Raw genomic sequence first — 11807 nt, 5'->3', positions numbered from 1 at the left:
CAGTGCTTGATTATCAACATTCCCATACCACAAAATGGTATCAAATTACAGACAAGTAGAACCACCAAGTCAAACATCGGAACAACCAAATAGTCCAAAATTGACCCTGCATAAAGGTATCATACCAAGCACAAGAAATAACATGATCTAATATATGTGGCTCGTGCGTTTGGCGGAAGAGCCTTAAGCTTTCTAGTCACATGATAAGACCAGTCACAAGATAAACAAGAAAATGTAACATTAGCAGAATGCAGTCAGTATTATGATGAATAATATTATAGAACATAAGTTTAATATGAAAATGGAAGGTTGATCTCTTTAATTCTAGGTCTGCAGAATCTTCACAACAATTTGATACGAGAATTCATCTATGCACGGAACACCCTTCACTTTTGCGAGATAAGTATCGATAATAAAATAAGCTTTACAACCAAAGATGCCTTGAAAATAATTTTTGTCCTACAAACTTGACACAGAACCACTAGGTTGTTTTGAAGGGCATTCATCGCTATTTACATTTTGATCTGGGAATGCCCAAGAGTAAATAAGATGATGGGCTATTGCAAAGGGTCCAGGAACAAACATTGGAGCCAGTTCACCACTTTCCACATTGAAATCTGTTGCCAAGCTGTGAGTTTTTTCTACTCCCTTACACATTTGTTCTACCTTTGCTGCTGCAGTTTTTTGGGCCTTCTTGTATTCAGCAAATGTCAGAGCTTTTCTTACATCTTCTCTACTGTGCCACTGGGCATCTAGATAAGCAAGTTGCAGCATATCATTTGTCACACATAAAAAAAAAACAAAACCACAAGAAACTGGACACTGAAGAGGACGTGAATTCTTTGGAAGTTAAACCATTGCATAGTTGCACTTAACATAAAAATGTGCCATCAAATAATGAATGCATGATAGATGGGAGTCAAATGGGAGTGAAGTTGTTAGGTAACCCACATCACTAGTTAGCTGTGATGTTAGTTAGGAACGTATTAATAGTTAGTTATAATATATTAGTTAGTTAGCCCTTAGTAATTTGGGATGGTTGAGATTGTAGAAGAAATAAGGCATATGTGCTCTATAAATAAGAGGGAGGAAGAGAGAGAGGTCAGCTTGTCAATTGTGGGAGAGTTGGGGCATTTAGCTTAGGAGGTGCAGTTCCTCGGAGAACTGTTAAGTGTTCGTTTTGTTCTGTAATGTTGGGAGTTTCTTATATTTCTTAAAAAAAATACCAGTTTCTATCACCGGCATCAGAGCTGTGGGTGAGGAAACATCTCAATTCTTGCTTCCAACCTTTTAGTAGTTGATTTCAACCTGGAGTGGTTGTAAATTTTCATCACTCAAGTGGTTGAGCTATGTGAGATTCTTGAAGGAATATCAAGTTCTTGGACAGAGATCACCTGAAACACAGTTGGGAAAAGCAAGAAGATGGTTCCGAACAAGTTGAAGAAGCAATTTGATGAGATGCAGCCGGACAGATGAATTTGATGAGGCAATCCATAGCAGCACTCAAAAAAATGATGGAACACAATATGAAAGGTGACCCAAGGCTTGGAAAGAGCACACAAAGACAGAAGCATAGAAGAATCCAGCAATTGAGGTGCAGGGAACCAATCATATTGTAGAAAAGATTGCAGGGATAAGTGATGCATATTCAGTTGAGTTGATGACAAAAAGGGACTTCTAAGAAATGGAATCAAATTCTTGACATAAAAGACCAGACCCAGCAGAAGGTAGTGAAGAACTTTTGATAGTTATGAGCGTCTGCCATTTGCAATAGTACAATTATCAATAGAACCTTGGGTTCTTAGTGCACTTGCAAAGGCAATGATACTCTGTTTCAGGATTAAAGATACAAAAGAAAACAAAGTATTGGAAGAGATTGGATGCATTCACGTTTGTGTTTGACCCAGGAGGAGTGGAAGCTATTTTTGGCTGCAAGATGAATTGGAATGGTTATCATGCTTCAATCAATTGGAACATCAATTGGACTTTCTTTCAGCAACTACTCAAGAAACTTACTTAATCCTTCACCTTGAGGACAAGGAAGGTGAAACTTTAGGAAGAAAGTTTTGTTAGGTAACCCCCATTAGTAGTTAGCTATAATGTTAGCTAGAGACATATTAATAGTTAGTTATAATATATTAATTAGATAGTTACAATGTTAGGGTTCAAAGATAAAATCAAGGTGAGAATTGAAGAAAATGATAGTTTTATTGATCACTAAAAAGAATTAGGATTAAAAAAGAATCCCCCAGAGCTAACAGCTCCTAAAGAGAGAATGAAATTCTCTCCAAAACAACCAACAGAATTGACAATCTGTCAATCAAGAAACTAACTCTCTATTTATAGAGTCTACCTTTCAGCTAGCAATATTAACAAACTAATTGTATTATCAATACTAACAAACTAACTAACATTAGCTAAGCCGTATCTTTATCTTCTGCAGCTGACTCTTTTCTACCCTTCCTCCTAAAATAAACTTTCCAAGTTTCCATACTTTAGAATTTAGATCTCTTATTGACATCAATCATATGTTCCTCTACCACAGTTCTAACAAATACCTCCACTCCAAGAAACAGCCTTGTCCTCAAGGCTCAAATGTGAAAACTAATTCTACAAAACAACTTGATCCTCCCCCTTCCACTGAACCAAAAGCTCCCAAGTTTCTCATATGTTGATTTAGCCAAGTGCCCCTCAGACAAGGCCTTGCTAAAATACGCTATTGGTCTGCATTGTTGCATAAGAACCATGCCAAGACCGGTACTTGAGGCATCACATTCAATCTCAAACCTCTCCTCAAAATTAGGAAGGGTTAAAAATAGGAGCTGTCACCAAAGCTTCCTTCAAGGAATTAAATGCCTTCTCTGCTGTGGGTCCCCAAGTAAATCCGTCCTTCCTGGTCAACTCAGTAAGGGGCTTAGCAACCTTCCCATAACCAGCTATAAACCTTTTGTAATAACCAGTCAAACCTAAGAACCCACATACTGCATTTACATTCTTTGGGATATGCCACTTCAAGACACTCTTCACCTTATTTCTATCTACTTGTACACCAGCAGAGGAGATAAAATGTCCCAAATATTCAACTTGCCTTCTTCTAAAACAACACTTTCCTTTGTTGGCTACAAATTGATGCTCCTCTAATACTTGTAGTTCATGACTCAAATTCCAGATGAGAGGACCAATCTTGGCCATATACCTAGATGTCATCAAAGAACGCCAACACAAATTTTAAAAAATATGGATGAAAAATCATGTTCATAGTAGATTGGAAAGTAGATGGGGCATTCATTAATCCAAAAGACATAACTAAATATTAATAGTGGCCCTTGTGTGTTCAAAAAGCTGTTTTAAATATATCTTCTACTTTCATACGAATTTAACGATATCTGGATTTTAATTTGGAGAAAGAATAAGACCCAAATAGTTCATCTAATAATTCCTCAACTACCAGAATAGGAAACTTATCTGGAATGGTGATGGCATTCAATGTTCAATAGTCCACACATTATCCATGTGTTATCCTTCTTCACAAGAAAGATCGGACTAGAGAAAAGACTGGAACTGTAGCAAATTACCCTTTATATCAGCATTCTTGTGATGATGAGAATACTTGTAAGGTACAACATTGAGAGATTCTACACCCTCCTTCAAAGTAATATTGTGTAATGTTGATCTTTTGGGTGGAAGTCCACTCAACTCTCTAAGAACATTTTTATGAGCCTTTAAAATTTGATCCAGTTCTTGTTGTACAAAGGATAAATCTGCATAATCTCCTTTCATCCACTGATCAGACTTGGACCATTGCAAACCATCAACCAAAGGTGCTGCATTACTCACTAGATTATAAAGAGGAACATGCTCTCTTTCAAATGACCTCTGTTTTCCTCCATCCATGTAGTTGATCCCCTTAAGTTCAACCATCACTCTTTATGGCCGCCAAGGCTTCATCTTCCTTGCTCTCCTTATCTTCTGCTAGAATCGTCAAGCATAGAGAACGATTTCTACACTGATGTCTAAGGCTGAATCTTCCTCGATACTTAAAGCACAAACCCAACTGCTGACGCTCCAATTTCTTTTCATCATGAGGAAGATGTCTCACACCTCTGCTATGACTCCCACCCTAAACCCTTGGTTAACTGAGTTTCCCCCTGTGCAGATAGATCCTTGATGAACGAATATGGACAAATCCCTTGTTGAACCTCTAGTGCCCAACAACCCACCAAAAGAACTCTTATTTCACGATAGCAAAATCTTACTCCCCTTTGCAATCTCGGCCTTGATCCCCCTCGCCAAATGCATTGCATGCCACTGAGTTGACAGATCTAAGGTTCTCATCCTCAATTTGATCTCTTCTTTCAGCCCTTCCACAAAATACCCAAGGTATTGAGTCTTAGCCAACTTTGGAACCTGAGAAGTAAGAGCTTCAAAAGCTTCAATGAGCCCTTCCACAAAGTCTTCTTGCTTCAGCAACTTCAACTTCTCAAAAGGATTATCCAAACATCATCCCCGATGCTTACTATCAAGGCCTATTTCAGATTATCCCATGTAGATTCCACCTCCTCATGCCACAAATTGAACCAATGAATCGTGGTTCCCTCCATGCAAATTTTAACCAATTTCACTTTCACAGCCCCACTTATTCCATGCACATCAAAATAAGTCTCCACTCTGCAAATCCAACCAGCAAGATCAGCACCATCGAAGGGAGTGGATTTCCACCTTCTTGACGGAAGAACAAAACTCAACATCGATGTTTCCTCTTCATGCAACTCCTCATGTAGCTGGTTTTTCATCACCCTAGCACTACTCGTCTACAACAATTCTTGCTGCGTGACGTTCATCTCCCTCATCTGATCTGAAAGCATCTTTTGTGCAACTTCGATGTTCTAAACTCCCTAGATTCAAGAACCTCTACTCTCTTGTTCATCCTTGTTAAAATGGGGAACTACCTAATAGGTCGGACCAAGTTTTAGGGTTCAAAGATGAATTCAAGGTAAGGATTGAAGAAATTGAAGGTTTTGTTGATTACTAGAAAGAATTAGGATTACAAAATAACCCCTTTGAGCTAACAACTCCTAAACAAAGAATAAAATTTTCCCTAAAACAACCAATAGAATTGATAATCCCTTAATCAAGAAACTAACTCTATTTTTAGAATCTCTATTACAACTAGTAACATTAACAAACTAACAAATATTAGTTAATCCTTATCCTTATTTTCTGCAAATAACTCTTTTCTACCCTCTCTCCTAAAATAAAACTTCCACACTTTAGATCTCGCATTGACATCAATCATATGTTCCTCTACCACAGTTCTAAGAATAGCAGCCATAGCGGCCACTAACGTAGAGGTGCGGAGCAGAGTGGCTAGGTGCCACTATTCCATCACCATCACATTGCATTTCAGTGTAGCGGCCAACGTGCTGCGAATCGAGGCAAAAACCAGAGTAAATCACAGCCATTGTGGTCACTATTTCATCCTATGGAAAAAGTGCAAGTTTGCTCTCCATTTCTGAAAGTTGAAACGCTTTTAAGGAGGCAATCTTGGAATTTCACCCGTTTTATATGTCGAACAGGGGCAAAAGGGCAAGTTTGCCCTCCCATTCTGAAAGTTGGAATGCTTTTTAAAGAGGGCAATCTTGAGATTTCACCACCCCTTTATATTTTTGAAAGTTGGAATGCTTCTTCGTCTTCACAAGTCAAGATCAAAAGCTACCTCCATCTTTATTCTCTCGTTCTCTTGGTTCGTCCTTAATCTCCAGCATCACTTTCTGGTGAGTCACCATTTCCGGCCAAGTTTCAATCGTCTTCTTCATCTCCAATGAAACTCAACTTATTTCTAACATGAGCAGAGACATCTTTCGGTTGTCTTTTCAATCTTTGGTGTAACCTATGCTATTTCCAATGTGATGTAGAATGTTTCCGATGATAGTGAGACATTTTTCAGTGACTGTTTTGATTGTCTTCAGAATAGCAGTTATCCTGCTATCTACTACCCCACTATAGCGTTTTTGGGATTGGTCACTCCGTGCCACTATCTGAGATTGACTACAATGGTTCTAACAAACAATATATTAGTTAGTTAACCTTAATTAGTTAGCAATTGGGATGGTTGAGATTGTAAATGAAATAAGGCATATGGCCTCTAAAGAGGGAGGAAGAGAGAGAGGTCAGCTTGTAAATTGTAAGAGAGTTAGGGCCTTTGGCTTAGGTGGTGCAGTCCCTGTAAGAACTGTAGAGTGTGAATTTTATTCTGTAATGTTGGGAGTTTCTTCTTGTATTTCTTAATAAAGATACCAGTTTATATCAGAAGGGAAACAAAACTTAAGTTGGACAAAGTTCATCTATATCCTCCATTTTAAATCCATGTTGTTCTTTCTCTTATTGTCTCCACAAACAAAGCCCAACAATGTTGTCATCCAGCAAGAAGTTTTGAGGTTCAGGTGAATCAGGTTTATCACAACACGATTTCTAAGCAACTTGATACATGTCATTTATTATTATTGAAGCTAACACCATGAAAAAATTCACCTGTATCCTCTAAAATATTAAAAGGATTACACACATACACAATGTCAGGCTGAGATTTCAGCTGCAAAAATATGAAAGAAATATATCTCTCTTAACCTCTCCTATTATTTATAGGCAACATGCCTTATTTATTCAACAAACCAACTTAGCTAACTATCTATGTAACTAACCAGCTTTCTTAGTAACTAATTAACTAATGGGTATCTATCAAAATTGGACACCCATAAGGTTCAATTCTCAGCTAGATGATGCAATGTGTGCAAGTGTCACTCATAATTAGGTTCTTCACATACCACTTAAAGTCATGGATATAATCAAGTATAAAAAGGACACATCAGGTGGGGAATGGGCAATAGGTCAATTCCGTTAAACTCTGTAGGTCAACATACCTTCTAACTCTTCTTTGTCCACATTTATTTCAAGAGATTTCGCATAGGCAAAGAACCCAACCATCAGCTGACATGGCATGCTATTTGGTCCAACTAGAAACAAAGCCAATAAAGGAAACTATTAACATACAAAAGAAGGGTAGAATATATTTACAAGTTTGATGAGAAAAGAAAACAAAAGAATATGTTAATTCAGTGTATTGGAATATCTCAACTCATACTTCATTGCTTTAGAAAGCTTCCTATACATGAAAAAATACTACAATTTTCATGAACATGAACAAATTCAAGATATTGATTCTAGTAAAGTTACTTAGAATATATCAAAAGACCACAGTAGTCCAAATGATTGATTTGATTGGTATATTTGATAAAAGAGGCATTAAGCAATACTCATATCCTCATATCACATCTAATTAAGCAAAATAAAGAAACAATGGAAGACTGATGGGATAAAATTTGGCAGTAAGGACTACAAGGTTACATCAAGTCATCAATACAGCCATTCTCTGGATGATATAAATAATCTTTGAATAGCACAAAATAGCCCATCAGATTTTCAATCAAATGCAAACCCACATCTTCACATGTTTATTTGATGTAGAAAATGGAGATATAATAAGAATAAAAGCCTAGGTATAAGAAATCAGTTATGTAGAATATGTAATACCAGGCCATGGCTGAGAACTATGATATACAACTTCTCCCACTTCAATACCAGTCTCCTCCAATGTTTCTCTTCTCACAGCCTCCTCCAAGCTTTCTCCTGGCTAGAGCAACAAGATAATAAAATTTTAAATATAAACTAAACAACAAAGAAATGATATCCTTTTCCTTCTAAGGAGAAGGTTGAACTTTTGATTGTTTAAAACCTACTAAGTGCATGTTTACGTTAGCTTATTCACTACTACCTCATGTATTATTTGTAAGAAACAATTACCAATATATTTTTGTCCTAATTGTAAGAAATAAATACCCATTTTCAAATGTATTAATTGCTAAATTCTTTTTATAGCCTTATTTGTTGTGACATTTATATTAAAGACTCACCCTTTTACCCACCATATAAGTGGATACATTCATTTATTTAATACATAAGATACCACTTTGACCATTTAATACTATGGATATTTTTAAAATAATATAAATTCATGATATATAACTACTCAATGTATTGATGAATTGGGTATTTGTTTCTTATAACTAGGACCAGAGGTAGTTTTCAAAACACTTTATAATCAATTTTTTTCTCAGAGGTTTTGAAAGAAAAGAAAAACCATTTTTTTGCAAAAATTCATGCAAATTCTAACTTGGCGTAAGTGTTTATACCATCTGCAACCCACAATACTAGAAAATTAAAAGGATGAAAGGAAATTCAAGAATTTTAGACTAAATAAGCAGGAGCATTGACTATCTCAAAATATTATCATTTTAGAAAAACAATATTATTGTCAACAAGGTAGTTATTATCTATTATTGTAAGTACACAAATTCAAAATAGTTTCCCCAATATTTATTCAAGCTAACTAAACTAAGCAACACATGTTATAACAGCACAGTTAGAACCTAAAAAAATGAAGTGGTCTTTTATTAGGTCAAGCATGCACCTCTATAAACCCTGCTAAGCAGCTCCACATTCTAGGCACAAATCTTGATTGTTTACTCAAAAGGGCCCGATCATTCTCTCTATCAATTACTAGCATAATGACTACCTGCATATGACCAGGAGTCCAAAGAATCTTCAGTGAAACACTAGATCATGCATTGATAAATTAACAGAGAGAACAGAAGATAACAAACCGGGTCAACTCGTGGATATATCCTCTTTTTGCACGACTCACTCGAACACTGTTTCCGCCTCCCAGCTTCCATGGGAACTGTTTTCTCTCCACAATGTCCACAAAATCGTGATATATTATGCCATTCTAGAAGTGCCCTGGCCTGGCCAAATCCAGTAGTTAGAAAACCAGCATTTCCTATTGTCTAATCTTAGACTGAAAGTATGAAACTAGGTCAACAAATTAAGAATATAATATAACTACAGGCAGCTTACATTAGTATTTAACACCAAGAAGTATGATAGATCCACAAAACAATACAATACAAAATAATTACTGATTCCCAAGATAGTAAAAGGTAATAACTCTTGCAAAGAAGGGTAGTTTAGCATATGTCAGACAATAATCCTTGAAAGAAAAGGAAAGGAGATAAAGTAGGTGATGACCTGTCATTTTGTCAGTTTATCTGTAGAATATTGGGTAAAATTTCTATTTATTATTACTTAGCATAAGTTAGGTTATTAGTAGTTAGTTACCCATTAGTGGTTACAGTATCTTAGTTAACCTAAATTAGTTAATTAGACATGCTGCCTATAAGTAAGTAGAAGCGATGTGGGGGAAAATGCCTTGTGAATTAAGAGAGGATTGGAGCCTTTGAGCAATGGGTTGTACTGGAGTTTCGCTTAATAAAGACAGTCTTTATTCAATATCTGAACCAGTTTATACTAGTTGGCATCAGAGCTCCCATTTCCAGATAGAAACAAGAAAAGAAGCTGTGGATGGGTCATGATCTCGATGGGTGTCACCGACAGGAATCTTCAGGCTTGTTTAGAGGAGCTGCAACTGCAGGTGGAGGAATAGCAGCAAAGAATGGAGGAAAACCAATTAAGAATGGAGAGAGAAATTCATGAGAGCATGGAAGCACTGATAATGATGGTCCAAAATATAGGCGAGAAAGATGCAAGTCTAGGTTCCAATAGGTGGTTTGTGCCAAAACAAGACCATCCAAGTGAATTGTGGTGACTGGTGAGACTTCTCAAAGGCTTTGCTAAAGTGGTTCCAACCTGAATACGATTCAGATTTATTTGTATCTACTGGGAATGAGAAACAGGAATTTTTGCTTCAAGAAGATACCTGGAAAAGGATGCAAGCGCCCAAAAGAGGATGTCAGATGGAATGACAGCTGCCGGTGGTCTTCAGTGGGTGCTGGCTGGTCACAGGGCCACACCAGTGAAAGAAACAGTGACAGTAGAGATCTGGAGTGAGGAGAAACGTGGTACTATAACAAAAGAAAAAAAAAAACAACTAGGACCAGAATGGTGTAATTAGATGTCTACACTTGCGTATTTATAATTATATGTTAGAGAAGAAAGAATCAACCATATATACTAAATTCCTAACTATGGTAACCACCGCTAATTATAGTAACTACTATTTACAAATATTAGAACATGATAAATATGCTTCCTAACAAGTATCACCATATGTTTTGATCTTCTCTTTACTTTCTCTCTAAGTATTGAGGGATTAAGTAAAATATTCTGCCAATGAAGGTTGGTTCAATTGGTAGGATGGACCAATGTTAACAATAAGCTCAAGTTCAATTTCTGAAGTGTTGGGGGGAAAACCATCAATCCATTATCAGATTCTAAAGGGAAAACAGGTGCTCCTGACAACAATGTCATGACTCAATATTCTAAAGGAGAGAAATGTCTTTACATTACATATATTCAATATTCCTTTATGACAAATAAAAGGAGCAACTTTCACGATTAAGGGCTCATATGAGCAACACTGTAATCTTAGATGAACTAATTCAATTATGTAAATACGCATGCAATGGCTTGAAAACACTATAAAAAAAGCAAAAGAAGGGAACTGAACTTACATGACCAGCAACAGCCAAGTTACCCATTGCATTCAAATCAACCCAATCGGTAGCCACCATGAGCGTCCTCAGCTCCACAAAACACATACGCATGTCACCCAACCCACGCTCCCCCGAAACATCAATCGCCCAGTAAACAGAATCTTCCTCCGAGTCAGAACCCAAATACACGAACGAGTCACCGCTCAACTCAGCGCCCGCGCCCAGTAACCCCTTCAGTTCCCCCAAACCGATCCAACCCAGATGCCACGTGTCCCCATTCACCGAAGACGCCAACGGCCTTCCGTTTCTGAAAGGCAACACCTTGAAACTCGGCGAAAGGGACTGATTCGTGTGCTCTAGAATTCGGCTCTTGAGGGTCTCCAATGCCGCTGTGGGCGAAAACGGGTCGACCCGGTTTGGAATTCGGGATCTCAAAGGGTTACCCGCGAAGGCGTGTGAGCGTAGGTTTATGGACATGGTGGTGATGGTGGAGGCGTTGCGTTGGGATAAGAAAGGCCTTGTTAGAGGATGTGAGAATGACACTAATTTAGAATATGATGGAAGGTTAAGGTTGAGGAGCTTCACCATGTTCCTCCATCAATCAGCAAGTAAACACACAAATAGAGAAGACGCCTAATTTTATTTTAATAATTATAATAAAAACGATTACCAATTATTACAATTTCCTACTTGAAAAATATATCCCTAAATCCAATCTCGTACGGGATCAACAACTAATTATTACAATTTCGATGTTTTCTGTTTGAAACTTCGTCTTCAAACGATATTAATTTGAGTCATTATTTTCGAACCAACAAAATAATCGTTTTGTCCGCTTTTTTATTTATAAATTATTTTTAACACGTAATCACTTACTTTTCATTAGAAGATGTGAACTTTCTTTTATTAAATTATATATTTAATTTTTATAATTGATACAAATTTATAAATTAATTTTTATATTTAAAAAAATTATATTTAAATTTTTATACAATATTTTTAGATATAAAAATACTCATATAAAAATTAAAATATAATTATTTTAGATATAAAAACTAATTTATAAATGTGTTATATTGATGACAACACAAACCGTATCGTCGAAATAAACAATTTTGAATTGAATTTCACACAATAAAAATAAAATTAGTAGGGTACAAATAGGAATTCAAATAAGAAGAAAATTAATAAAAAGTAAAAATAGAATAGAGATGGAAAATGACGCTATAATCGCAAGAT

General features: G+C 36.5%; 1 protein-coding gene across 1 annotated transcript; it reads right to left on the bottom strand.

Moving 5' to 3' along the window:
* Positions 1-225: 225 nt before the first annotated feature.
* LOC113846897 (nudix hydrolase 19, chloroplastic-like) lies at positions 226-11222 on the bottom strand. Its single transcript, XM_027475625.1, has 6 exons — positions 10587-11222; positions 8721-8861; positions 8528-8632; positions 7591-7690; positions 6921-7013; positions 226-752 (listed from the first exon to the last, which is right to left on the bottom strand). The coding sequence occupies exons 1-6, from the start codon at positions 11154-11156 to the stop codon at positions 460-462; spliced, it is 1302 nt and encodes a 433-aa protein (XP_027331426.1). The 5' UTR covers positions 11157-11222; the 3' UTR covers positions 226-459.
* Positions 11223-11807: the final 585 nt, after the last annotated feature.

Source organism: Abrus precatorius, unplaced genomic scaffold (assembly GCF_003935025.1).
Source record: "Abrus precatorius isolate BTA unplaced genomic scaffold, Abrus_2018 Scaffold8, whole genome shotgun sequence".
NCBI classification, from domain to species: domain Eukaryota; kingdom Viridiplantae; phylum Streptophyta; class Magnoliopsida; order Fabales; family Fabaceae; genus Abrus; species Abrus precatorius.
This window is presented reverse-complemented; position numbering and strand designations above follow the sequence as displayed.